Here is a 27,902-nt window from a genome sequence, read left to right as displayed (position 1 = left end):
CTGAAGACACAGCAGTAGAAACTGTTCAAAATGAAAAAGACAAGTCCCACCGTGCTGTTTATGGGTTTATTGCCTCGCTCCAGTTCACCGTTTGGTCTGCTCTGTGATAACAGAGCTATTCCTTGTAAATCTCTCTCCTTTGCTGGCTGGCGACATATAGAGCCTTGTCAGTAGGCTGCCAGGGAGGCAGCTTGCTCCCGGAGTCCCTGGAGAGCACGATTTTTCTCCGCTGCTTTGGCCCCTGAGGTTTCTTTGGTGGCTAGGTTCCTGCAGGGCACGGCTTTCTCCGGCATTTGGCTACCGCATCTTTTTTTCTGTCGAGTTCTCCACTCAGCCAGAAACTGCGCAAACCGGAAGACAGCATGGCCACACCTTGAGAGTACTAGGAGCCAAAAACCATTCTGAAGTAGCAAAAATAACTTTCAAAACCCAGTAATCCAAATAAATACTACCCAAGACCCATATTCAAATGTCTCCCATTTCCAAATACTTTTCTTTATAGCTGATTGTTTCTCTGCAGTCGAGGATCCAGTCAGAGATCCTGCATTAAGTTGTTATGTCTGTTTAATCTACAATTTAAGACAGTCCCCGGCCTTTTGTATTTTTCATGACATTGATATTTTTGAAGAGGTCAGGCTATTGTGTTTTGCAGAATGCCTCTCGATTTGGATTTTGTCTGACTGCTCCTTCCCGATTAGAGTCAAATCCATATTTTTGGTGAGAATACTGCATCGGCGATGTGTCGTCAGCACCTCCCATCAGGAGCACGTGATGGCAATTTCTCCCATTCGTGCTGATGGTAAGTTTGACCACGTTGTTAAGAAAGCATTTGCCAAATTTTCCATTTTTAAAGTTATCTTTTTCCCCTTTGTAAATGCCCCATGTGGGGTGATATTTGATAATTCCCCTTTGTAAGTATCCCTTTGGGGTGGATAGCTTCTTCCTCGATAGGCTGTCACCCATGGTTTTAGCGTACACTGATGATTCTTGCCCGAATACTCATTTTTAAGGGAACATTGGGAACAACATCAATTCGTGTTCAAACTGTAAAATCTTGATAAGCATTTTCCTTGGTTTTTTAGTTGGTGAGAACTGTGGTGTCCACTTGGGAACTTTTTCCTTTCATCACAGACCAACCAACCCCTGAGGGAATTTGTGCCACATGGAACTCAGCTTGCTCGCCTGCATGGGGACACGAGAGGCACAGCAGGGGTCTGGGAAGCCTGATGTCGCCTTCATGGGGACACTGCAGGCGCAGTAGCGGTCTGGGAAGCCGGCTGTAGAATAACATTGAGGCGTCAACATGTAACACGCTATTGACGACCAGTGTGCCAGACCCCACATAACGTGTGTCGGACGTAATCCTTGCCTTTGAGAGATTTGGTAACGGATCAAAGACGGCAAAAACCTTGGAGAGCTTAGTCTCTGTGTCCGGAATTTTATAACTCGAAGCCTTAATTTCTCTTCAAAGCAATTCTCACAGTTTTTCCATGTGTCTCTGAGGATCATACTCCTAAAACCTTCTGTTCTTGAGAAAAGGAAGGTCCCTTCTGTCACCCATGCCAAACGGATACTCTGCATAGGCTTGAAGGTGACAGCTCACTTTAGAGTGAGGGGATGATTTTAACCATTGGAAAAGGACAATGAAAACAAAAGGGGCGCGTGAAGACCTCGGGGTATGAAGAAACTCACGCCCGCTTCTCACCGGCTGGGCTTTAAGGCCTAAGTCCCTGCGTCCCATGGCAGACACCTTCCCTCCTCTGTGCCACAGCAGGGAATCTGCGTCACCCCTGCCTGGTCGAAACCTGGGCCGGGAGAGGTGCTCCCAACCCCTTTGGCAGCATCCCTCCTGCCTCTTGCAGGAGACCAGCTTTTGTGCAGGTCAGCATCGTTCCCGGACCACAGGGACGGGCCTTGGACGGGGAGTTTTTGTTCAAAAGCTTCCAGTTGCTTCTGTGTTCTCTCGCCTGATCCACCAGGCATGTTTGCGCTCACATTTCAACAGTGCACGAAGGAGCGTTGGTCTTGATAGCCTCCGAGATCATCCTGGCGCCAGACTCCCCAATGTGATTTCCCTGGAGGCTGGAAGAGAAGGATTCGGACCCGGCTTGAGAGAGGGGCTCAAGGGCCAGAGGCCGGCAAGTCCCTTTAGTAAAGAGCAGACAGTCACTACGCAAAATGCAGAACTCCAGGCAAGACCAAGCTTCCAGGATCCCTCCTATGGGGAAGGCCCAGAATGGCTCCCTCTTATACCCGGCTGCCCCGCAGAGCCGCTGAGAGACCTGGGAGTCTGCCAGCTCCAGGAATTGGGCGGAAGGCAGGGCCTGACCTGGGAGCCTGGGAGCCGTGAGCCTGGGGGGTGGGGGGGGGTGGGGTGGGGGCCAAATGGCAGGGAAGGGCCGAGCCCCACTCACTTGATGTGCTGGAGGCCGTGGTTCCCAGAGAGTGCCGTGGCAACGCATATCACCCCATCCATCCCCAAGGAATTCTCTTGAAGACTAGGCAGAGAAAAGATGCAGACACCATTGTGAGCCATTCGGGACAGAACACGCGCCGGGAAGCAGCGCTGCATCGATCACAGGTGCCCCAGCAAGAGCAAGGTGGCCTTTACCCCTGAGACCAGTGTCTACCGGTAGCCAGGTGGTCCCGTCCGAGCGCCATGGAGGATGGAAGACCAAAAACGCAGGCATTAAATGGCTTACCTCTGACATAAGCTAGATAGAATGAACAAACTCATCTGCAACGTGGACTCTAGTGCTATTTCTAGTCAGAGGGAAGCGGCTTACAGAGGAAGTCAAGAGCGTCTCATTATGTGGGGAGGTTCCAGCAGAGAAGTCTGCTGTGCCAGGGTGGAGGTAGGTCTCTACAACCACTCACTTGAGTCTTCGGAGACTTGAGTTGACCTTCAGAGCATTTGCCAGGGCTTTGGCTCCGGCCACCCCGATGGCATTTCCTCTTAAGCTGTCAGGAAAGATACGAAGCCTAAAGCACAGTGACAGCTGTGGGGTGTAAACAGTACCTCCTCAGACGAGCATGGGCCGCTGGGTAGAGGCAGCAGGGACGTAGCAACCACGGGGGGCGGTTCCTCCTTCCTGACTCCCCAGCCCAGAACAGAGATCGGCTCTGGGGAGCAGGACGCACCAGGAGGGGTGAAGCTGGCCCAACCTGGGTGGTTCGTTGGAGCCCTCGCCCTCCATCCCAAAGGAAGGAGAGTGGGGCTGAGGTGAGAGAGGAGACACTTCCTCCAGCGGTCCCCACATGCTCAGCATCACAGGACCACAAGAGCAGGAATGACTGAGACATGCCTGAGACCCCCACTGAGCTTAAGTCGCCCTTGCCCCCGCCCCTGCCCCCGCCCGGGGTTTGGATCTACTCCTAGACCAAGGTCAGTGGCCAAGGACCCCTACGGAGGACCTCAGGATGTGCGCAGCCTGGGCAAGACCAAGGAGAGCAGGAGCCACAGCGGTGACTCCCAGGGAAGAGGTATGAGGTGGCAGCGGGGAAGCTGGGGAAAGCTTCGTCTCAGTGACGATATTTAAGTGGTTTGTGACTTTCCATGTAAATTGACATTTTTTCCCTTCTGTATCTTCATTTTGAATCAACAGCTTGGTTCGTTTGGGTAAGAGACAGCAACCAGAGACTGGAATACTCACTCGAGAATCTCCAAGGTCCTGTTCACAGCCAGGGCATCCCCTAGCGCCTGGGCCCCCCGGGCACCAATGGAGGCCACCTGCAGACTATGCAGAAGAGAAGGGGTCAGTGCGGACAGGCTGGGGCGCTCCGGCCTGCACCCCGCCTGGCCCAGCTTCCATGTGTCCTTGTCCTTCCTTCTCCACCCCTGGACTGAGGGCTGCAAGTGACAACATAGCGCTGAAAACTGTTGGCCTGTGATCCGTCCAGAGAACGCCGCGCCTCCGGCCTCCCCTGATGCCGAGGACAGAGATCGGGATGCTACGGATACGGGAAGCAGAGGTGGTTCCCTGGAGGGTTTGAGGAAAAACACTCCCTGAACCCTTACTTCTTACTTTGTCCCAATTGCTAACATTAGGAAAATTTAACACCTTCTTGGCGGGGAAGCAACACTGATGTTTGGTATGAAAGCAGGGCTCAGGGCCGGCTGCCTGGGCGGCCGTGCACGTCAACACTTACTACAGAGCGGTGAGGGCCGTGTTGGCCTTTAGTGCGCTGGCCAGTGCGGAGGCGCCCTCGTCCCCGATGGCGTTCTCCTGCAAACTGAACACAGAGCGTGACCCCCGGGCTCACAGGGCACGGGGCTAGCGGCACTCCATCACGACGTCCTGAGCTTGGACCTTCTAGTTTTCATTCAGACTGCGTACACCACAGACTAGACTCCCAGGGTTGCCGAGGGGATAACCGACCCCGCGGCCTCCTAATTAACATGCAGAGGGCTCTGGGGTCTCTATGAACCTGGATCATCAGAAGCAAACAAGAAAAGGGACAAGTGGAAATACTCTTAAGGGTGAGGACAAAAAAATGGGTGTGACAGCCAGAGAATTCAGTTGAAGCCCTTAGTCCCTGGCCATTCTTGCTCGTCAGGGTTTTACATCTTTTTTCTTTTTTTTTCCTTCCCTTCCACATTGGAGTAAAGTCAGTTCCTAGCGCAGTAAATGATGGAGAGTTTACCTCGGGTGGGCATTGGGGTGTTGGAGCAGTTTGCATTCGCGATTTTAGCAGACGTGTTAGTGCGTGTGGTGCCCTGGCCTGATCCTGTCTCAGGTGGGCGGTTGTGACTGAACGAGCCGGCACCGTGGGCCACGTGCTGGGGGGACGGAGGAGCCCGTGGGGTCTCCTGCCCCCGTGTGGTCACGGAGGCCACCGGGAGAAATAGGTCTGAACTGAAACCTGCAGGATGAGAGTTGGGGGAGGGGGCCTGGCACATCCACGGAACCCAAAGAAATGGCATCAAGTGGCTGGTGTGTGAAATGACAGAAGCAGGCCTTTGGGGCCTTTGTTAGAAGCCACACCGAGGGGTGGGTTTCACTCTGCAGGCACTGGGCAGCCATTGAAGCATCTCGGGACGGGGACAGATACACATTTTGGAAAGATGTTTGGCCAGCAGTGTGAGCGGATGGACTGGATGTGGAGGCTGCTACGGGGACGCAGGGTGAGTGGAGCTGGTGGCCTGACGGTGGCCGCGAGGGTAGAGGGAGACGGTGGGGCCTTGGGAGGAGAGTCGCAAGTGGGAAGCGAGAACAGAGACGATGTTTCTAGCTTGCAGGCCGGGTTGGCCGGGCCCGTTCGTGAGGCGGAGCTGAGAACAGACTCGTGGGGAGGCAGCGTGGGCAGTGATTACGTGGGTCTGGGGCTCAGGAGAGAGGGGTCTAGATGCAGGGGCACCGGGACTTTGAAGTCCAGGAGTGTGCGAGAGGACAGCTTCTGGAATAGAGAGCTCGTTCGAGACAAGATGGCCTAGAACAGATCTCTGAGGAGCCCCAGGATGTCAGTGAGACAGAAGAACCAGCCAGAAATGGGCTATCCTGGATGCCAAGGGAGAAGCCATGGGCGTGGTCCAAAGCAGGCGAGACTCAGAGGGTTAGAGACAGGGTTCCCATTCAACTCCGCGGCTCCACTCGCTCATGTGCCCAAGAGAAATGAAAGCGTATGTCCAGGCAGAAGCTTGTACATGAACGTTCACAGCAGCGTTATGAGAGCCAAACTGTCCAAACCACCCAGATGTTCCTCGACAGATGAGGGGATAAATGGCATGTCAATCTGCACAGCGGAATAGGATTCAGCCACAGAAAGGAATGAAGCCCTGATTCCTGCTGCAACCTGGGTGAACCTTGGAAACCTGATACCGAACGAAAGACCTTGGTGGCAAGAGGTCACACGCTGTTCAGTCCCACGTACGTGAAGTGTCCAGTACAGGTAACTCCGTAGAGACAGAAAGCAGACGTGTGGTTTCCAGGGGCTGGGGCACGGGGGCAATGGGGGGTGACTGCTGATGAGTGTGGGGGTTTGTTTAAGGTTTCTTTAAAGGAAATGGTCTACAATTGTGGGGATGGTCGCACAACTCTGTGAATATACTAGAAGCCAGCGAATTGTACACTTTATCTGGGTAGATTTTTGTGGTAGGGGGATTACGTATCAACAAAGCCGTTTAAAAAACAACAAAACAGGTAAGAACAGAAACACGCCCGCTGGCCTTAGGGCAGAGGAGGCTGTGTGCTGAGGGCCTTTGGCACGAGCCGAGCCATGTGCCTGGTGGACCCCGAGGTTTCAGATTTCCTTGCCGCCCTGCCCTTCCCGCCGCCCCTGCCGAGGCCCCACTCACTCGAGGCTGGTCAGGCTCCGGTTGAGTTGTAGTGCTTGTCCCAGGGCCTTGGCCGCACCGGCCTGGATGAAGTTCCACTGCAGGCTGGGCAGACACAGACGCGTGTGACCATGTGGGCCAGAGCAGAGCCCGGGAGGCCCTGGAAGGTGCAGAAAGAGGGGACTCCTCCCAGGAGAGTCTGACGGCAGGGAAGGAGTGCTTGTAGGACGGGGTCCTGGCCACTGGTGGACACAACTCCTGCACCCCGCCTCGGGTCTAGTCCCAAGGGGTCAGTCAGCACTCTCTGCTTAGGGGTGGGCACAGGGACGGGCTCAAATGAAGACTCCAGATGGCCCCTGCATGAGGCTTGTGGTACTTGGAGGCGTGAGGTGGGTGCCCACCTCCCACCTTTGGCCTCTCAGTGGATCAGCCCCAGGAAGCGGGGGGGGGGGGGGGGTGCTGGAGGGGGGCAGGGCGCAGCCTACTGGAAGCCCCTGAGTCCGTGTTGTGGGGGAGCCCGATGCCAGTGGGTATGATGGCCCCGCAGCGTTGCAGAGGGGACAGGGAGGGGTGGGGGGCACCGTAGACTCACTGGAGGGATGTGAGGGCCCGGTTTTCTCTCACTGCCAGCGCGATGGCCTGGGCGCCCTGGTCGTGGAGGAGGTTGGCTGTCAGGCTGGGAGGAAGGGATCAGCGGCGAGTAAGCAGGAGCCTGCTGGCGTGGAGCCCCCGTCCTTGCTCACCTGGGAATCCAGGCCCCCTCCTCCCCGAGGACCCACCTAGCTCGTGTTGATTGAGCGCTGGTGTGTGCCAAGCACGTGCCTTCCTGACAGCCACAGGGACAGGGTCCCGGGACAGATCATCCCCCCTGGAGGACTCACTCCTGATCCCTGTACTGCGCTGCCCTGAAGATCTGGCCCCCCTCACATCACCACGGGGAGTGGGGCACGGGGGCAGGCAGCGTCCCCACGAACCTCATCTGCAGGTTACTTATCACATGACAGTGGAGGGGCTGCCCCCAGAGGCCAGGTCTCCTGGTTCCCCCTCCCCAACCGGGTCCCCCTCCAGCCTGTAAAATGACAAGGCGACGAGGGTCTGCAGCCCCCTGTCACCCTGGGCCTGAAGGGGCCGTAGGAAGCACACCCCGCCCCCGACTCACGTACTCCAGATTTTTCAGGGTGCTGTTGCTGCAGAGAGCTTGAGCCAGGTCCCGGGCTCCCTCTGAGCTGATGGAGTTTTCTCGCAGGCTGGGGAGAGAGAAGACCCTGAACTGCTGACCAGATATGTGGGGACTTGGGGGACACGACCCCTGGCACTCAGGCTTCTCAAACCCAAGGAACCTCAGGGGTGACCTGGGCGTCCTGAGCGATCGGGTGCGAAGGGCCTCCGACAGGCAGGGCTCCCCGGCCGGCCAAGCATCTCCCTGTGGGACTGCCAACAGTGGGGCCACCCAGGAGGGAGCGGATCGGTTGATGGGCCCTCAGGTGAGGGGACGGGGGCAGGCGAGCATGCTTGGCTGCCTCACAAGCTCGTGTAGCAGAGGGAGCAGCAGAACCGGCCAGCTGAGGACCCCGGCTGTCCCCTGCTGTCCCCTGCCCTCCAGAGCGGGTGGGATGCCACAGGCTCCGGGACCCAGGATGCTCCAGGACCCAGCTGCCCAACCACAGATGTCTTCCTAATGGACCCACAGAGGGAGGTGTGGCCTTCCCAGCCCCAGCCTTTCCTCCCAAGTCCCAAAGGCCCTTCAGACCCCTTGACCAAAGGGACACCCCGGCCGGAGAGGGAAGGCGGGACTTACTTGAGGCTGATGAGGGTCTGGTTGGTGCAGAGGGCACCCATCAGCGCCGCCACACCTGCATCACTGATGGAATTGCTCTGCAGGCTGCAAACAGGACGGGGCAGCGCTTGGGACGGTTGTCCCGGACCCCCAGGGAGCCACTGTTCCAGCTTGGGGACTGAAGGTGTAGGGCTCAACAGAGTTGGGGGACCCTGGGTGTTCTTCTCATCATCCCTCCTTCCTGTCCCCATCCCCCACCTGTTCCAGACCCTGCTAGGTCAGGGCAGGTGGCTCTAGTGTGACCAGCCCCCAAAGTTTAGACTCTGCCTTGATTTGAGTGGCTCTAAATGGCCCAGAGAAGGGGTTTGCGTTGTGTCTGCAGCCAGGTGGGGGCAGCGCTGAGCTCCCCCAGCCCCCACCAAGGCTGCTGCAGCTGCAACCCTCTTTAGTCACCAGTGCCAGCCTAGGGGGACTTGGTGCTTGTGACTCTGGAAACTCCAGAACCAACACCAACCTCTGCTGTCCAGGGAAATGGACCTGGTGGGTGGGACGGAACAGTGAGGTAGGCATGGAGAGAGACCGAGATCACAGTGTGCCCAGGGCTGGCGGTTGGCTGGATCCCGGCAGGGTGGTGGCCCTGACTGACAGCCCTCTTCCGGGACCTGCCCACCTTCTAGATGGGACGCCTAGACCCATCTGTCACCCACCCAGGGATGTCACCCACTGCCCACGGCCACTCCTGAGTGTGGTCAGGCAGACTCACTCCAGGCTCTTCAGGCCCTGGTTCACCTTCAGGGCCTTAGCCAGGGCCTCGGCACCTTTATCACCAATGCTGTTACTGGAGAATCTGTAAGAGATAAGATAAGGGTGCGCTGGTTTTCTGGAGCAGCCTGGCGGGTGGGCCCCGGGGATCAGGGTCCAGGGAAGCCCTCCAGGGCAGTGCTCTCTGTTGTCTTAAGGGTGCCCAGGGCACAGTCTGTTCTTGAGTCTGGTTGGTGGCCTCTGCAGGTGACTCCCAACTGCCTGTAAGAGATCAACCTAGCAAAGTACGTCTGGACTCCCTAGCAGGGGCAGGGCCAACTCTTTGGTGAGAGGTTTTGTGATACTTCATGTGAAGTACCCACACGTCTATCCATCCATCCGTTCATCCATCATCCATCCATCCATCCATCCATCCATCCATCCCCATGCTCACAAATATTTATGATGGGCTGGGCTCTGTGCCGGTCACTGAGGATACAAATGTAGCCCTTCCGCATTTCTCACATGAGCTCCTTCAGACTCCTGTTCTGCTTCAGGGCATCTGCCGTCTGCTGGGCTCCCAGAGGCCCGATAGTATTCTTCTGCAGGCTGTGGGAGAGGGGAGGGGTCCCTCAGCAAAGCTGGCCACAGCCATTCCCACTCTGGGGACAGTCTGGGGGAAGGGCGAGAGCTCAGAGACGACTCAGGTGCTCTCCCCGCCGCGTGGGCAGAGGGGGCTCTAGGAACAGACTGTGCATCATTGCCGAAATGATGCCAGCAGATTGACACTGTTATGTGGGGCGTCAGAGGCAAGGACGGCTGGCCTCCTTGCCCAGGCAACCCTCCCAACGCTCAACAGTCGTCCTCCCTCTCGACCAGCCCGCAGCCTACCTCCCACCCCTGCAGTCCTGCCTAGGGCAGACCCTCCGTTTCCGCTCTTCTCCGAAAGCTACTTCCCTTCATACTAAATCTGGAGGAGGGAGATGCTACAAGAGAACCCCTGTGCGCATCTCAGAAGGGCAGGCAGGGCAGGACCTGTCCTGTGTAAGGCCAGATACAATCTCAACTAAAGGGAATTTTCCTGGTTCCAAAAGGGATCCTTTCCCTCAGAGCATTTCTTTGAGAAAACTTGGGATTGTAAATCTGTCCCTTTGAGAAGCGTATAAATCCTTTTAAAAGCTAAATAAGCCTTTTGCCAGGGTGATGGCCCCCAAGGGACCTCAGAACCACGTCTCTGAAAGGAGCGCGTGGAGGAAGGTAGCACCACTCCAAGTTGTAATTGTCTGCTTGTCATAATGGCACGAGGAGCCTGGCTTTTCCTTTGGGTAAAGGCAATCGTTGAACAGCTGACTACCTTAACCACCAGGCAAACTGAGGAAACACTGTGGGTGACAGACGGTGCTGTCCAGTCCTCTTACTTGAGGACAAGTTATCTTGAGAACACACGTGCTGTGGGTTGTATCTGCTTGGCTGTAGAAAAGGTGAGATTTCTTTCTGTCCTGGCCAGCTCGCTGCTGGATTGCCAATGATGTACAGTGCAATCTGGTTGATTCTTCAAATAATGCAACTGTTTCATTCTTTTCTACCTTTGCGGAGAGGATTTTCTGCATTGGCAGGAGGCTTTATTTTTAATTATTTCCCCAATACCTGTTCTGTGGAAGAGTGGACATCAAGATTTCCAGGGGTCATCTAGATGGGCCCGGAAGTCTCAGGCCGTCTCCCCAATCATCCTTCCTTGCAGGAAACAGGCCCTTGGAGGAGGGGAGAAGGGGGGGGGTATCTCTGCTGGCCAGCACGTCCACTTACTGTAGCACAGAGAGGGTCCGGTTGGCGGCCAAGGCCTCAGCCACAAACCTGGCACCGTTATCCCTGATGGCATTGTTCTGGAGGCTGTGGAGGCAAGGAAGAGGTACATCACCAATGGCACAAGAGAGGGCCCAATGGTGGCCTTGACCCCTACCACAGTGTTACCAAGGCCCAGGGGGTGGGGGTGGCAGCTGACCACTACGTGCCCTTGCTGCCCACCACACAGGATTTGGGAACAGTTGGTTCCTCCCAGGGAATCATAAGGATTCCCTCTGAGTCTCTAAGCATTTGTCTGCTGACTGGGGACAGGGTGCGCATATTATCTGGATGACGATAGCTAGGTTGTCCGTAGTCTTAATTACAGCTAAAAGCCACAGCCTCCAAATGTTAACGAGGATGTGGAAATATCGGAACCCTCACCCATTGCCGGTGGGGATGTAAAATGGTGCGGACCTTGTGGAAAACAGTCCGGCGCTTCCTCAAAAGGTCCAACATAGAGTTACTGAGCAGTTTCACTGGTGGGTATTTACCCAAAAGAATGGAGAACAGGTACTCAAATGCTTGCACGTGAATGTGTACAGCAGCATTATCCACAAGAGCCAAAAGGTGGAAACAACCCAAATGTCCGTGAGCTGACAAATGGGTACGTTGGGGTCTGTTCTTAAAGCGGAATGTTATTAACCAGAAAAAGGAATGAAGCACTGACACGTGCTACAATGTGGATGAGCCTTCAAAGCAATATGCTAAGTGAAAGAAGCCAGACACAAGAGGTCTTATTGTATGATTCCATGGTAAACATAGAGACAGAAAGCAGATTGGTGGTTTCCAGGGACTGGGGGGAGGGGAGAATGGGAGGTGATTGATAAAGAATACAGTCTTCTTTTCAGGTGGTGAAAATATTGTGGAACTACATAGAGGTGATGAAGGAACAACTGTGAATGTACTAAGTGACACTGAAATGTATACTCTAAAGTGGTGAATTTCACCCCAATAAAAATACATAAATGAAGAAACAGATGACAGTACACACTCAACTAAGGATGGGTACAACCACATGTGACAGCTCCTAAAAGGAGCACAGCAAACCATAGGAACATTGTAGAGAATGGCACTTTCAGCGTCCTGGAAAACACCTCAGGAAAACATCCTGACACCATGGCCTTGGATTTCCCATTCGATAGAAGACAAGAGGTTTTCCTCATAGATTATTTTGCTTTTCCACCTCTATACAACCGCATCCTCCTTTTCCTCTATCCCTGAATTAGGCTGTACACACAAGGACAATGAGCACAGAAGAACTGAAACCTGAAACTTGTATAGATACGAGATCATGTGGCATCCACCTAGACAGGAGCCAGTATAGCATGCCTGCCATTTTGAATCATCTCCCACTCCATGGTTGGTACCTGGGAGAGGGTTTTGTGGGCCCTCTGCTGGTTATATCGGGATGTGGAGCAGATGGCGCGTACCTCAAAAAGGCCAGAGTGCGGTTAATCTTCAGAGCATCTGCCAGAGCCTTGGCCCCTTGAGGTCCGATGGAGTTACTGCGGAGGCTGGCGGGAAGAAGAGAGAGAAAGAACTGTTTTCTTTTATCCAATTCCCAGGGAGGAAAGAAAGAAGTTACACTGACCTTTAAATCTATGCTCTTTGAAAATAACGGGGTTTAAGATTTCATGTTTTGTGGAGATCGTTATTCAGGTGAACAAGTAAGGAATTTCACAGTATGGCCCCCCAGTATGATGGGGGGTCATCGGGGGCTGGGGGGGGGAGCAGGATCTGATGGACGTGGCTTGGGCCAAGTATGGAGAGGAGAATCATACCAGCTTCAGGGCCAAAATTCTGGTGCCTCCCTTGGCTGATCCCCACAACTGACGAGGAGCCAGGAATTTGCTCACTCTGCTGTCCTTCCACCCGACCGAGGGGACAGTGTGGTCTGGGGGACTTCACAAGATGGCTGACAAGCTTTCCCTGTCCCAGTGGTAGAACGTTGGCCTCTGGTGTCCTACTTACTCCAGAGCAGTCAGACTTCTGTTGACCAGGAGGGATCTGGCCAGAGCTTTGGCCCCTTTGTTACTGATCTGGTTCTCAGCCAAGCTGCCCAAGGAGAAGGAGAAGAGTGGTTATTGCTGGTCTACAACTGTCATGGCCTCTTCCTCAACACCAGGCTTGTGATCCAAACCTCCTGGTTTCACCAGCATCATGAGGGCCTGGACGCAGGTGGAGATGACGTGAGCCCTGGAGCAGAATCGCCCAGGCCAGGAAAGCCTCTGAGCCAAGTAAGGTAAGGCCAGAGTGCAGGGGACAGACCCTCACACTGGCAAAGATGCCCAAGGCAAAGTCTGGCCAGAATCCAGTACGACAGCGTCTTTGCAAACAGCACAGCAAAGAGCATGGGCAGTTACAGAAGTTTCCCACAAAGATCCCCGGCAGCAGTGTGCCGGAAAAGTACAACAATACTGATTTGTAGCATTGGCCGATTTGCATGGTGTAAATACTCTCACCACGGCCAATTTCAAGCAGTCCCAGCTTGCAAAAATTCCTAAAACTTTAAAAACCTGCTCTCACGAACTGTGTCTGCATTCATAGTACTAGCTCACCACTGGCCCCTGTCCTTTTCTAGCACAGGGAAAGAAAATGGTACTGACTATAGAATTAACTTCAAAGTAAAACAGAAACAGGGCGCCTGGGTGGCTCAGTCGGTTAAGTGTCTGACTTTGGCTCAAGTCATGATCTCACGGTTCACGAGTTGGAGCCCCGCATCAGGCTCTGTGCTGACAGCTCAGAGCCTGGCACCTGCTTCGGATTCTGGGTCTCCCTCTCTCTCTGCCCGTCCCCCACTTGCAATCTGTCTGTCTCTCGGAAAAATAAACATTGAAAACAAAAAAAGAAAACAAAAAGCAAAAGCCCGTGTTCCTCAGAACAGCTTTAGGAGTCCCAGAGGCTGAGGGGGCACCACGTGCCTGGGCTCTGGGCCTCCACGTCTCCTCTTTCTGTCCAGAAGCTCCCGGGTGCCCGTCTTTTGTGGGCATTCTGGCTGATAGGCCACTTTTAAAAGGGATTCTGTTGTGTAGAGTTTGAAGATCATTCATCCAGACCGCCCTCTACATAACCGTCCTCGAGTCCTAGAACCTCTGTCCCCTCTCCGCCCAGGACTTTTGTAACAGTTTTTAAATAATATCTCATGAGCCACGTGTGTTTTCTGAAGGGTGCCTTTTCAAACGGGATGTGGCCCCTGAGGACCAACTACAGAGAGGGGAAGAAGAGCACGTGGCCTTAGAAGAAATTTTGGCTTTTGTGCAGAATATTTTCTGAGCGTTATCCAGACTCCTTTATGCAAAACTCTGGAAGTGGACTATTTTGCTGAAGGCTCCCGTGAAGGAAGAATATTAATGAAATTAATTAATGTTATTGTGTTTCTTTCAGAGGGATTGCATTTCTATCTCTGGCCGCTAGCCCAAGGGGATCCTGCTAATAGCCGGCCCTCATCCAGTGCTTCCTCTGTGCCTGGCCCGTCCTCACCGCTTGCCTTGAGTTAACCCACTGAAGCTGCTTCAACAACCGGAAGGGGGAATGTGCAGGAAAGGGTTAACCTTGCCCCCAGTTCCGGAGAGGTGACCTCTGAACGCTTGGAATGTCCTGCCTGATAAGTCTGTCTGTGTTTACCTGGGGCCCTTGGGCCGTGCAGTAGCAGCCTGACGTCCCTACCTCTGGAGGGGCTTCCCATGACCCACCTCCAGTAAAATGTCTGGACCCAAGCCCGGGTGCGCCTCCCTGGTTGGAACGCTTCAAGTGTGCTGTTGCGCGTGGTGGCTGGGGGAGGCGGGCCCTGTCTGCACCACCACAGCGGAAGGACAACTGAAAGCTTGCCCCTGTCTCTCGGGCCCGCCTCATGCACCCTTCCCTCTGCACATTTAAATCCGTATCCTTTTGATGTCCTGAGCCACAAGTGCAGGTACAACAGCTCTTCTGGGTTCTGTGAGTCCTTCTAGTGAATCATTAAACCTTTGGGGGGGTCCCGGAGACCCGAGACTCACAGATACGTTTTAACCCCATGTTTACACTCCTTTGGCACAGAGTTGACTGTACAGGGCCACACAGAGCCCACCGCTCGCCACTGTCTTCCGTGACTTCTTTTGGCTCCTGACTCACTCCGTGTTTGTGTTTGTTTTCTCAGAGATTATTCCTGAACCCAGAGGGAGGCTTAAGTGAGGACGAAGAATTCCTCTCTGGATCCTGTTCTCCAGACTCCTCTCCCTATTTCTAACCACCCCCAGGTCACAAGCCCACTCCTCAGTGTTACTGAGACTTGGAAATGTGATCGCAGGAGATCTCACAGGCGCGAAACTCTATTTTGCCGTCAGCACACAGACTTGTGTCTCATCACACCATTAAAGAGTCAATGTTTAAATTTTATTTTTTTGTACTCGTTTAAATAAAAGTTCAAATTTAAATCCAAATTTTAAATTAAAAAATTTCTAATTTAATTTCAAGAGCCAATCCTGTGCCTGTAATACTGTTTTGAGGGCAAACATTGAGAGGAGCTTAGAGAACATCGTGCCTCGCAGTACTTCGGAACGTTGAGTATCTGCGGAAATGCTCCCATGTCCACCAGAGCACCTGACCCTCACCATATCCCTTCCCTCTTCTTACAGGTGAGGGACCTGAGCCTCTGGAACTTTCCGGAAGGGGCAGAAACAAGCAGCCACGTGTTTCCAAGGCACCTCTCCTTGCAAGCGCCTCTGGCCGATTGAGCAGAGAGGAGGACGGGAAAATAGCCCTGGACCCCGTGCGACAGGTAGGCACCCCGGGTGGGGTCTCCCGGGTCAGCGTTACCTGATCCTCTGAATGCGACAGTCCTTCCCGCTCAGCACGCTGCCCAGCAGCTCCATCACGGGGTCCTGGAACTGGTTGTTGTCCAGCCTGCAGGAGGCAGAGCGATAATGAGTGGTACCACCGCCCGCGGGCGGGTGGAACGAGGCCCCGGCAAAGGGCCGCCCTCAGGGCAGCGGACACACCCAGGCTGGCATCCCTTCCCTGGCCCACGTTTGCATCGCCACGCAGCCCCCACCACGAGGTGGCCCGGGGACCCGTGCTGGCACGCCCGCCGGGCTCGAGGTTTTCCCGGGAGGGTACGCCGGGAGCCTCAGTGTGGTGAGCCCCAGGATTCCTGCGCAGAGGGCGTCTCCCCGGCAGCCCCGTACATCACGTGTCCGCCGGACACGGGCTGCTAGCTCTCCTTCTAAGGGTGTGGCAGCTGCTCTCAGGTCCTGACGGCCCTGGTCTTAGAGACACTGAAGTCCAGAGCAGGATGGGAGATGGGCGGGAGGGGTGGTGGTGGAGTAAGTGGGCGCGGCCTCTGTCGGCAGAGGGGTGGCTCACAGAGTGCCGTGGGTTGAATCATGTTCCCCGGAAAGATATGTTGGTGTTCTGACCTCCCGCCGCCACCCCAGCGCCTCAAGCTCATGACCTCATCTGGAACCAGGGTGATTGCGGATGTCATGAGTCCAGATGAGGTCATTCTGAGGGGGGCGGGCCCGTAAGCCAGTACGACTGGCGTCCTTGTCAGAGAGAACACCACGTGGAGACGGTGACACGGGGGAGGCGCCCGTGTGACCACCCGGATCGGAGTGATGCGTCTGCAAGCTGAGGACTGCCAGTGAACAGCACGAGCTAGCGAGGCAGGAAGGCTTCAGAGGGAGCTCAGGCCTGCCGACCCCTTGAATTTGGACCGTGCCCCCCCAGAGCTGTGACAGAACAAGTTTCTGCTGCCTTAAGCCATCCGTGCTGTGGCCCTGCAGGCGGCCCCCAGGATGCTGACACGGGGGGGGGGGCGTGGTGGAGGGGAACGGCCTTCCAGGCCCCCGCTGTCTCCTCCGACCCGCACCGCGCACACCCCCACCCCAGCGCCCACCTCAGGCTCCGGCAGTAGAGCAGCTGGGGCAGCAGGCTCTGGAGGACGCCCTTGCTGAGGCACAGGGACAGGTTGGCTTCCTGGACGCAGGCGTCTGACACCTGCAGGAGGTAGGCCAGGGCCGCTTGGTGCCGGGGGCCGGTCAGCCCCGCCAGGCTGCCGCTCTGCATGGCCTCCTCCACGCCGCGGGCCAGCTCCGTGTGCCGCAGCTCGTGCAGGCAGTGCAGGACGTTGACGGCGCGGGCGCACACCGCCACGTCGGGGCGCAGGCAGCCCTGCAGGAGCTCGGCCGCCTGGGCCCCGTAGCCCTGGTGCTCCCCCTGCACCAGCAGGGAGCCTGCCAGCAGGGCGTTGACCCCGGGGGAGAGGAGTCCTGAGAGGAAGCGCAGGAACACATCCAGCCGCCCGTCCTCGGCCTGCATGGCCCGCTGGGCCGCGCTCCTGAAGTGTGTGAGGAAGCCGAGGCGGGGCCAGGACACGCCACCCTCGGCGAAGAGGTCGAAGATAGCCCGCCTGGAGGCAGCGTAGTAATACGCGGCCGCCACAAACTCCTGCAGGGACAGGTGCGTGAAGCAGTAGGCCGTCGACGCGGCCAGCGTCTCTTCCCGCTGCAGGAAGCGGCTGCACAGGCCGCTCTGCAGCAGAGCGAGATCCACGCCAAACGCCTTCAGGTCCTGCTCGTAGAACACGTACTTCTTCCTGACCAGCCCGTGGAAGGCCAGCCGCCCCAGAGTGCCCACCATCTTGCGGCAGCTGTGGGCCACCTGCTCGATGCGAGGGCTCACCTTGCCCTTGTCCTGCCCGTCCCCACCGAGGGCCATCCTGAAGTACCAAGAGTAGAGCTCGCACAGGGTCCTCGGAGCCTGCTGCCCGGCGTCCTGGGGCCCCGGCCCGCTGTGGCGCAGGTGACCCAGGGCTGACCCCGCAATCCGGCAGAAGGCTGGGACCGTGCACATCAGGTACAGGGCCCTGTCCGCCCGCACCTGCCTCAGGACCCAGTCGGAGAGGGTGTGGTCCTCGGGGAACATCTCCTCCAGACACGCCTTGATCTCCTCCTCGTCAAAGCCCCGGATCTCTGTCATCCGGTCTACCAGGCCCCCCGGGATCTGGCCGGCCACGCTGGGGCGGGAAGTGACCCAGACAGAGACTTCTGGGAATAGGTTGCCCCGGATGATGTTGGTGATCAGATGGTCCACCTGGATCTCCTTCTTGGGGTCCGTGCAGGCCACGGTGTTTGAGAAGTCCAGAGGTGTCTTACACTCGTCCAGGCCATCCAGGATCAGGAGGGTTTTGGGTGGGGCTGCCGCCGCCGGGCCGGACTCCCCGATGTGCGAGAAGACGGAGCGGACTAGTCTGTCCGCAGACAGCTTCTCGTGGGTGTTGAGATCTCGGAAGGTCAAGGGGAGCACCAGGGAGAAGTCCTTGGCGACCTGTCCCCGGGCCCAGAGCTGGACAAAGTTCCTCACCAGGGTGGTCTTGCCCACGCCAGCTACCCCGATGGTGATGGAGATTCGGGGGGGGATAGACACCCGAGACAGAGGCAGGAAGAGTCTGTCCAGGGTGAGGCTCCTGGCCGGGCGCCAGGCCCCACGCGTGGTCTCCACCTGTGTGAAGTCATGTTCCCTCAGCTGTAGGTCTGTCAGCCCCTCCAGCAGCAGGAGGCTGGTCAGCCTGGGCGGGGGGCCGCCTCTCGCCCTGTTCAGCAGAGCCTCCCGGCACTTCTGTATCCTCGAGTCTGCGGGACAGAGGCCGAAGGGGAGGGCTGTGGAGGGCGGGGGAGGAGAGGGCAGCGGGGAGCGGGAGGGCCCAGGGACACCCTCCTTCCGCCTACCGTCACCGTGAGGCCCTAGGGGGGCCTGTGGCACCCTGTCCAGGGGCTCTGGGGCCTGGAAGCCCTGACTGCTCTTCCCGGCCAGCAGGTCCACGAGGGCTTTCACTTGCCCAGCCGGGGAGCCGGGGCCTCGGCCCTGGCCTGCCTCCCCGCCGGTCCGCACCTCCTGCTTCCTCATGGGGTCCACGATGGCCGCCAGCAGCTGCGAAGAGAGGGCCTGAGGTGCCGTGTGCCGCGTCACCACCCTGGCCTGGGACAGGTGAGTGAGCCTCCAGGGATGGGGAGGGACCCACTCCCTGTCCTTCCCCAGGCTGCCGGTGGCCCCCTCCGTCCGGCCTCCAGGAAGGGCCCGGAAGGGCTGTTCGTTCCTGGATGGCGAGTGTCGTCCCTGACGCCAGGAGTATGGTGGATAAGAACCGGGCCCAGGCTGGAACCTGAGCTCCGCCACTTACTGGCTGTGTGGCACCGGGCAGGCCGCCTGAGCTCCTCGTGCTGTGCTGTCCTCATTTGTGACCTGGAAGTGGAGACGGGGTTAAGAGCAGGGCTGCTCCCGAGAAGGGGAGAATGAAGGAGGTCAATCTGGAAAGGCCGCGTGCTCTGTGAACCCAGCTCTGTGACCCCCCTGGAAAAGGCAAAACTGTGGAGAAAGGGAAAAGATCATCCATGGTTGCCAGGAGGGGAGGGGTGAGTGAGTCAGTCAGGAGGGAGCCCCTGGGGACTCCTGACCCCAGCAGCGCCCTTCTCGGCTGGGCGCTGCAGTGTGGGGCCACCGAGAGGCGGAGCCGTGCGGGGCCCCACCTGCTCCCGTCGCTTTCCCTGAGGCTCCGAGTGGATCCCGTGTGTCCCTCCCTCAGCTACGGTGGGCGCTCCAGGACCCCCGGCGTGCCCCCGCCCCCTCCTCACCTGCAGCGGGCGGGGTGTCCGGCCCACAGCAGCTCCTCCGGCAGGGCCCCACGAACTCAGGGGGTGGGGGTCGGCCATCCCTCGCCCAGGGGTCTAGGAGAGAAGACAGGACAGGGCTGAGCAGAGGCTACACCTGCCGCTCCGGATGTCAGCCGCTCAGTGAAATGGGTCTGGCCCGTGTCTTCTAGCTTGGCGGTTCTCTGGGTCTCAACGATCGTCACTTAGGGGAGGGGTCACCTGACTCCAGCCCCAAGGATCCGACATGTTCCCTGATCTTGTGCTTGCACTGGGCTTTCCTGGCACTCTAACTCGGGATGAGCCTTTTTACCTAGAAGATGCTAAAAGGGGCTTGACAACAAGTAGAATAGCGTTTTCCAGCCGTTCCGTCCGGAGTGCTGTTGAAGTGTTAGGTAGTGCAGCGAATTCAGGGCAGGCCGTGTCCAGCCCAGCCGAGGGAGTCCGGCAGCGTTCGTAAAGAGGCCAGGGGGAGGCCTCGCTCCTTCTTCTTCTTCGGACCCCCTGGCTGTTCCCCCTCTTTTGTTCTTCTTGGCGTCAAATCCAAGGGGAAAAGAAACCAGATGGGGTTCTGAGGGAAGTCTCACTAATGTGGATAGATCGGTGTGGGTGTCACTGAGGAAGACAGTCTTGGTGCGTTGTATCTCCTTTCCCATCAAATATTAAGTATTCATGTTATTTCCCATCATTTCTCAGTGAATTCTTACTGCAGTATGAATAACTTCATCTCTTTCCTAAAATCGCAACACTTATCCTGAACAAGTTTTCCCACGTGGGTCAGACCCTCCACCTCCCCCACGCAGTGGTGAGTGACGGGAATCACACTGGGCCTCCTCGTCTGACTCCCAGGCGTGGTTCGAGCCCAAGCCGTCAGGCCTCATGTTTGTGATCGTGTCTAAGTTGTTCTCTCCTCTTGGAAAAGATTCCTTCGCTTCCTTGTGTCCTAGCACCATTCAGATAGCGCCACATGATTGCTCCTGAAGGCTTCCTGTGCTCCAGATGACGATCTGTTAAACATTGTACTTACATCATTTCGCTTCTTGTAACAACCCTTATTAAATTGTCACTGCTCCTGTTTTATGGATGAGGACACTGAGGCTCAGAGAGGTTAAGTGACTGGCTCGAGGCAACACAGCTGGGGAGCAGCTGAGTTGAGAGAGAAACCAAGGCTTCGCTGACAACAGCCTTTGTGCTGGGCAATCTCCTGCCTCTTATAGCATGTCCCCACGTTTTTCTTAATTAAAAAAATTTTTTTAATATTTATTTTTAAGAGAAAGAGACAGAACGTGAGCAGGAGAGGGGCAGAGAGAGAGAGAGCGAGACACAGAATTCAAAGCACGCTCCAGGATCTGAGCTGTCAGCGCAGAGCTCGACTTGGGGCTCGAATTCACGAGCCGTGAAATCATGACCTGAGCCGAAGTCGGATGCTCAACCAACTGAGCCACTGAGGTTCCCCTTGTACGTCCCCACATTTAAAAAATTAGGCATGTCTGTTAAATTAGCAAATACCTTTTTAGCAGTATTGACCCAACCACATGATTTATTTCCCTTCAGTCATTGAATCAGGAGGTATTTATTGAGGGCCTTTTGTGGCCTGTGGGCACTGGGGGATCTGAAGGGAACAAGTTAGACAAGGTCCTGACCCTGTGAGTGTGATCCAGGTGGGGCACATGACAGTAAAGAAACCCAGTGAATGAGTGAGGCCATCTGACATGATTAACACTGTGAATGAAACACACAGGGTGCACGGCGGAGTGGGTCGGCTGTCACGGTGGCCAGGGAAGGCCTCTGTGAGAAGGCCACTTAGGAGCAGAGATCTGAAGAGTGAGAACGCGTTAATTACACACAGAGCTAGGGGGACAGCAAGTACACATGCCCTGTGCATTACTGGGGCAGAAAAAGCCAGTTGCTGGAGCACAGTGAATGGGGGTAGGGGTGGGGCTCACAGGATAAGAGTCCGTTTGAGACCCACCCACCGTCATAGTGGCCATAATGCGTTTGGGTTTGTACTAAGTGTGGTGGCAAGTCACTAGAGAGTGACATGCTGGATTCATATCCAGTCTCTCCTTTAATCTGTGAGCTACACTACAGATTTTCTAACATTGAACCAACCTTAGGTTCTTGAATACTATGTTCCACGTGTATTAAGCTGTGTAAAACAGGGTGGACCAGCACAAGAATAGATACAGAAGTCATCGGAACATAATATAGAACTTAGGAACAAATACATATTTATATTACTTGCATATGAAGGAGTTTGGTAATGTGAAAAAAATAACATTAAATTAAAAAAAAATTTTTTTATTTAGAGATCAGTGGGGGAGAGGGACGGAGAAAGAGGGGCAGAGGGAAGTCAAGACAGAATCTTAAGCAGGCTCCATGCTCAGCATGGAGCCCAGCAGGAGGCTGGATCTCACAACCCTGGGGTCACGACCGGAGCCAAAATTAAGAGTCGGAGGCTCAACTAACTGAGCTACCTAGGTGCCCTGGTTGTTTTTCTTTAAATTTTTTTTGAAGTTTATTCATTTTTGAGAGAGAGAGAGAGAGAGACAGAGTATGAGCAGGGGTAGGGCAGAGAGAGAGAGGGAGACACAGAATCCGAAGCAGGCTCCAAGCTCCGAGCTGTCAGCACAGAGCCTGACGTGGGGCTCGAACTCACAAACCACGAGATCATGACCTGAGCTGAAGTCGGACGTTCAACCGACTCAGCCACCCCGGGGCCCCCCCTGGTGGTTTTTCAATTAGGTGCTAGTGCAATAGGGAAAATGAAAGAATAAAAGATTTCAGGATTGGAAAAGGAAAAAAAAAAACTTTCACTGTTCACAGTTGACATGATTATATACATTGAAAATCCAAAACAATCTACAATTGATTAGAACCAATACATGAACTTAGCAAGGTTTCTGAACACAAGGTCGGTTTTAAAAAGTCATATCTATTTCTGCTTATTAGCAACAATGAAATTGAAAGTAAAAGTTTGAAATATTTAAAAAGCAAATATCTAGGGGCGCCTGGGTAGCTCATTCGGTTGGGCGTCCGATTTCAGCTCAGGTCATGATCTCACGGTCCATCAGGTAGAGCCCCGTGTTGGGCTGTGTGCTGACAGCTCAGAGCCTGGAGCTGCTTCGGATTCTGTGTCTCCCTCTCTCTCTGCCCCTCCCCTGCTCGTGCTCTGTCTCTAGCTCAGAAATAAATAAGCATTAAAAAAAAAAATAGGAATAAATTCAGCAAAAAATTTGCAAGACCTCTACACAGAAAACTAAAAACAATACTAAGAGAAATGAAAGAAGACCTAAAAGAGGGATTTACCATGTTCATGGTTTGGAAGGCTTACTATTATTAAAATGTCATTTCTTCCCAAATTGATCTATAAATTGAACGACATCCTAATCAAAATTCCAGCAAGCTTTTTTGGTGAGGGAGGGAGGGTAGAAATTGGCAAGCTGATTCTAAAACATATATGTAAAGCAAAAGACCCTAGACCAGCCAACATTATTTTGAGAAAGAAGAACAAAGCTAGACGACTTCTACTACCCAACATCAAGGCTTAGTATAGAGCTGTAGGTTTTGGCACAGGGCTGGCAGATAGCCCAGTGCAATATGACAGAGGGTCCCGAAACAGACCCACACGTCATGTGTGGTCAGCACATTTACAACAGGGGCTCCACTGCAAGTCAGGGGAGAAAAGATGGTCATTGTATTACATTGTGTTGCTCCAATGGGATATTCCTATCGGAAAATGGACCTTGACCCCCGTCCTCCCACCACACACAAAGATTAATTCAAGCTGGATCATAGATCTAAATGTGAATGCTAGCCCCACCAAGTGTTTAGGAACAGTTACAGAATACTTTCAGGAACTTGAGCTAGGTAAAGACTTAAGTGGAGCACAAAAAAAGCACTAACCGTGAAAGAAATGAGTGCCATATTTGGATTCATTAAAATTAGGGATATCTGTTCAAGAGAAGACAGTTTTAAAAGGGCGAGAAAGCAAACTGCTGACTAGGAGATGTCTCCAGTACATTTAAAAATCCGGTAAGAAATGGGCGCCAGGATGGCTCAGTCGGTTGAGCATCCGACTTCGGCTCAGGTCATGATCTCACCTTTCGTGAGTTTGAGCCCCACGTCAGACTCTGCGCCGACAGCTCAGAGCCTGGAGCCTGCTTCGTATTCTGTGTCCTCCTCTCTCTCTCTGTCTCGCCCCTGCTCACGCCCTGTTTCTCTCTCATAAATAAAAAAATAAACATTAAAAATCAGTAAGAAACAGCCCAGTTAAAAATGAGCCAAAAAATTGAAGATCTGTCACAAAAGATAATATCCTTAGTCATCAAAGAAATGCAAAGTGAAATCACTTCAGAGAAGTGTTTGGTAGTGATAAGGCCAAATAGGCCTGTTTTTGTGACACAGCAATTCTCTGCCTGGCTCTGTATACCTAACAGAAACAAGTGTTTATATCCATCAAGACACAGTATTGGAATGTTCTAGCAGCTTTATTCATAGTGTCCAAAAAAAAAGGAGAGACTGCCAATATCCATCAACAATAGAACGGGATATATGTATATGTGTGTGTGTGTGTGTGTGTGTGTGTGTGTGTGTGTATATATGTATATATATGTATGTATTTTTTGTAAAGTTGAAACAGTCAGGTCCCGGGTAGTAATGACAGCAAAGGAACTGCTGACAAACTCAAGTGGCTGACTCTTGCAGACACCCAGTGAACAAAATGTCACCCCAGAGAGAACATACTCTGTGAATCTGCTTATGGGGAGTTTAATGTCAGGCCCAACCAATCTGACATGATAGAAGTCAGAATAGCAGTAGTCACCTCCTTGAATATGTTGATCTGGGCGATCGATATGATCACCGATTGGTGCAGATAACACAGGTGCCTACAGATGTAAAAACCCACTGGGCTCACTTTGCTCTCTGTAAGTTGTACCTCCGCAGCCATCCAGATCTCCCCATGTGCGTAAACCAAGGCCGAGCAGTGTTATTGCAGCCTCTTAGCACGTGAGGCCAGGACAGCAGGGCCTGTGTCCTGCTGTTGCCTTGGGTGATGTCAGGGCGTGGCCTGGTGGCGGACATGGCTTCCTGTCATTGGTTGTCCAGGTACACCCACAGGTGACACCCTGCCCCTGCTGCTACTGGGGGTGAGGTGGTGGCTAGGGGAATGAGGGGACCATGTGGAAGAAGGGCCGGGCCCAGGGCTCCTCAGCTCTGGTAGGACAGTGTCTAGAGCACTATGTGTGTGTGTGTGTGTGTGTGTGTGTGTGTGGTAAAATATACACAGCATGAAGTTTACCGTTGTAACCATTTTTTTTTTTTTTTTTTTTTTTGGGACAGAGACAGAGCATGAACGGGGGAGGGGCAGAGAGAGAGGGAGACACAGAATCGGAAACAGGCTCCAGGCTCTGAGCCATCAGCCCAGAGCCCGACGCGGGGCTCGAACTCACGGGCCGCGAGATCGTGACCTGGCTGAAGTCGGACGCTTAACCGACTGCGCCACCCAGGCGCCCCTCGTTGTAACCATTTTTAAAGCGTACCACTCAGTGGCATTATGTACATTTACAATGCTGTGAAACCATCACCACCATCTACCTCCGGAATGTTTCATCCCCGCGATGGGAAGCCTGCCCCTGTTAAGCACTAACTCCCCCTTCCCCTCCTCCCAGCCCCTGGAACCCAGCCTTCTCCTTTTTGTCACTACGAATCTGACTCCTCTAGGGACCTCATGCAGTATTTGTCCTTTTGCGTTTGCCTTCCAGGTTCATCCTTGTTGTAACACCTCTAAAAACTTCACTCTAAGTCATGTTCTGTCTTTATAGTTAGATCACATTTTGTTCATTCATTCGTCCATCGATGGACACTTGGGTTGTCTCCGCCTTTTTCCTCTTGTGAATAAATGCTGCTGCGAACAGATACCTGTTCAAATACCAGGTGTACAAATACCTGTTCAGGTCCCTGCTTTCGATTCCTTTGGGTTTATATACTCAGCAGTGGAATTGCTGAATCTTATGGTCGTTCTAGGAAGAACTATTTTTAAAAAGCCACTGCTTAGCTCAACCACCTAGAGGTTTATTTGGTGTGAGGTAGGGCCTCGACACGTATGTATTTTTTTAATAAAAATTTTTAAGTTTACTTATTTAGGGTGAGAGCGAGTGTGAATGGGGTAGGGGCAGAGAGAGAGGATCCCAAGCAGGCTTCACTGTCAGCGCGAAGCTTGATGTGGGGCTCAAACTTAGAAACCTCGAGATCATGACCTGAGCTGAAATCAAGAGTCAGACGCTTAACCGACCGAGCCACCCATGCGCCCAGTCAACGCGTGTGTGTTTTGGAGCTCCCCTGGTGATTGTAATGAGCAGCCAGCATTGGGAACCGCGAGGCCAGAAAGGCCGGGCAAGTGGCAGAGGAGGGACAACAGCAGGGGAGAAGAGGCAGGGCAGAGTACTATCTGGGAAGGTGGCAGGGGGGAGCTCCCCCCTGCCCCCACCTCCAGTCCCATGTGCCTCTCAGCGTTGGGAGCCAACACTTCCTCCGGGTCAGACACTCATCTTTCTTGCCCTGCTGACCGTAGGGCTAGGGTTGCCGGGGTTAGCAAATTAAGATACAGGACACCCATTAGAATTTGAATTTCGCATAAACAGCGTTCTTTCAGTGTAAGTATATCCCAAGCATTACGTGGGATGTGCTTATACCTTAAAACCCAGGGCCAACCTCAGAGGCCAGTGAGGGTGCTCCCCCCACGGGACAGCTACCCGGCTGCGTGTGCGCACAGGCCCTGTGTGCAGCCCAGAATCTGCCCCCGCAGGGTGGAGCTTGCCACGGCCCGAGTGCCACACACGCCGCCAGGGACAGGCAGGCCGTGTCCAGTGCGGACAGCCTTCAGCGAGAGCGGAAGGAGGCCCTGCAACCAGCTTAAAGAGGGGAAGACGGGCGGGTGGTCTGGGCTGCCCTGGGCCATCTGAAGGCCAGAGTCGTTCTGAGCTGTGGTGGGCAGGGCCAGCCAGCCAGACAGCTGCAGACCACGGCCACCCCCTGGAGCGGGCTTCCCCACACCCCCACATCCTCCAGAGCCTCACCCGTGGGGAGCGACGCAGCAGAGGACCTGTGCTCACTGGTGCTGGTGTCGCTCAGTCCCCGTCCCTCAGGACGGACAGCGGAGCTCACGTCGCATCCCAGAGAAGACACAGGTCCCGATCTACTCATTTGCTCTGCCGGCAAGTCCCGTCTTGTCCCGTGCTGCCCTCCCAGGGGCCTGCAAGACAGCCAGCCTCTCTCTGCCTGCCCGCACTTGGGGACTGTACGTTCAGACCCTGCAGCGCCGACCTGCCTGGGCCGCCCTCACCTCAGGCCACAGCCTCTCGGATGCTCCTGTCTCCAGAGACTCCCTGCCCCCGCCCCGCCTCCCAGGGCCCAAGAGTTCAGTTCTCAGCCCCTTGAGGTGGCTCAGCACCGTGGCCGTGGACCTCTTGAGACCAAGCAGCCTTTCCTAGAGGTGGGAGGAAGCGGTGGCTTTGCCGCAGGACACAGCCCTTCTCATACCGTATTGCCCATGGGACAGAGGAGGTGCTGCCGGCCTACACCCCTACTCGGGAGCCAGCCACAGGGTGGCCTGTGATGGCCACAGTGAGGCCCCGGCCTGGGGAAAGCGTGTGTGCCCGTGGAGGAGACCCAGAGGCGCCCCAGGAACCCAGGAGCCCAACCATGGGGAGGACCCCATGGCCAGCAGCCACCGCAGGCACAGCTCGGTGACACCTCTTCTGAGAAGGCCTCTCTGGTTACCGGCCCTCTCAGAATGATGAGCCTCGCGTCCACCCGAAGGTGTGGCTAGAAGAGACCCCTGGGGGCTGCTCACCCAACAAGAGGGTGGTGTCTGTGGGGCAGGCACTGAGTGCCAGAGCCCAGCCTGCCTGCGCCATCTCCCTGGGCCCTCAGGACCCCGGGGCAGGTCTGGTATTGTCACTGCCATCTTACAGGTGGAAGGTGAGGCCAGGGATGGAGCCCGGGTCTGCTGATGACAAGTTTAACCCCTTGGCTGCTCAACCTCACTCTGCCTGCCTGCAGCGGTTTCTGGTTACTTCCTGCTCCTCCCAGCCCATCACTGGTACCTGGGGAGCTGGGCTTTGTCCCCTTGGCCCATCGTGGGCTGCCCCTGGGCACATGTTTCTTTATTCTGTACGGTGAACTAGTCCTGCTCAGCAGCTCCCGGCCCCCATGGGGACACCTTCCCGGTGCCACCCAGCCACCGCTCCCTAGAGCAACTCAGGCCTTAAAAGTCACGGTCCTTCCTGCCAGCAGTCTCTTCCTCCTCCCCCATCCTGCACTGAGGCAGCCTGGACTCGACTTACCTCCCAGACCTCATTTCCCTAGGGATGCCGAGACTGGGGGGCCGAGGGTTCTCCATCCTGGTGCTCCCGGGCTCAGCCCTGCTCCAGGGGACAGAGGCAGCTGCGTGGTGGCGAGGATGTCCTGAGATTCTCTGTGGCCGGTCAGCTGGGCCCCGAGCCCTCGGGATCTGTGCGGGGCGGGAGCAAAGCCCTGTTGGAAGGGATGGGGAGGCACTGACTGCACAGGTCAGGGGGGCTCCGGCCTGCCGGCTCCTGCAGTCCCCCAAGCCCACCGGCTGTCACGGCAGCTGGGCTCC

General features: G+C 55.1%; 1 protein-coding gene and 2 long non-coding RNA genes across 3 annotated transcripts; 2 read left to right on the top strand and 1 right to left on the bottom strand.

The window, feature by feature from the left end:
- Nucleotides 1-52: 52 nt before the first annotated feature.
- Nucleotides 53-27,902, bottom strand: NLRC3 (NLR family CARD domain containing 3). Its single transcript, XM_086692141.1, has 20 exons — nt 27,607-27,902; nt 19,244-19,336; nt 18,793-18,854; nt 18,341-18,542; nt 16,510-18,244; nt 15,432-15,518; nt 12,609-12,692; nt 12,068-12,151; nt 10,599-10,682; nt 9,318-9,401; nt 8,815-8,898; nt 8,073-8,156; nt 7,438-7,521; nt 6,867-6,950; nt 6,296-6,379; nt 4,150-4,233; nt 3,654-3,737; nt 2,878-2,961; nt 2,415-2,498; nt 53-2,082 (listed from the first exon to the last, which is right to left on the bottom strand). Exons 4-20 carry the CDS (start codon nt 18,516-18,518, stop codon nt 1,992-1,994), a joined length of 3,183 nt encoding a protein of 1,060 aa, XP_086548267.1. The 5' UTR covers nt 18,519-18,542; nt 18,793-18,854; nt 19,244-19,336; nt 27,607-27,902; the 3' UTR covers nt 53-1,991.
- LOC147573172 (uncharacterized) lies at nt 2,491-5,931 on the top strand. The gene is made up of 3 exons (XR_015245494.1): nt 2,491-2,855; nt 3,606-5,125; nt 5,695-5,931. It is a non-coding gene; the product is annotated as an uncharacterized LOC147573172 (long non-coding RNA).
- LOC147573171 (uncharacterized) lies at nt 7,494-15,055 on the top strand. Its single transcript, XR_015245499.1, has 2 exons — nt 7,494-12,879; nt 14,022-15,055. It is a non-coding gene; the product is annotated as an uncharacterized LOC147573171 (long non-coding RNA).

Source organism: Puma concolor, chromosome E3, assembly GCF_028749965.1.
Source record: "Puma concolor isolate L17-30 chromosome E3, mPumCon1.1.hap2, whole genome shotgun sequence".
In the NCBI taxonomy this organism is placed as follows: Eukaryota; Metazoa; Chordata; class Mammalia; order Carnivora; family Felidae; genus Puma; species Puma concolor.
The sequence above is the reverse complement of the archived record's forward strand: the minus strand, read 5'-3'. Positions and strand labels throughout refer to the sequence as shown.

Bases quoted from the DNA above. Each gene is read 5' to 3' on its own strand.
- NLRC3 (XM_086692141.1), bottom strand. From the start codon at position 18,518: ATGAGGAAGCAGGAGGTGCGGACCGGCGGGGAGGCAGGCCAGGGCCGA. The intron at 15,519-16,509 runs GTGGGCGCTGGG...TGCCTCCTGCAG, and splicing joins CTCTACTGCCGGAGCCTGAG to GCTGGACAACAACCAGTTCC. The intron at 6,380-6,866 runs GTGAGTCTACGG...GTGTCTGCCCAG, and splicing joins CGGGCCCTCACATCCCTCCA to CCTGCAGTGGAACTTCATCC.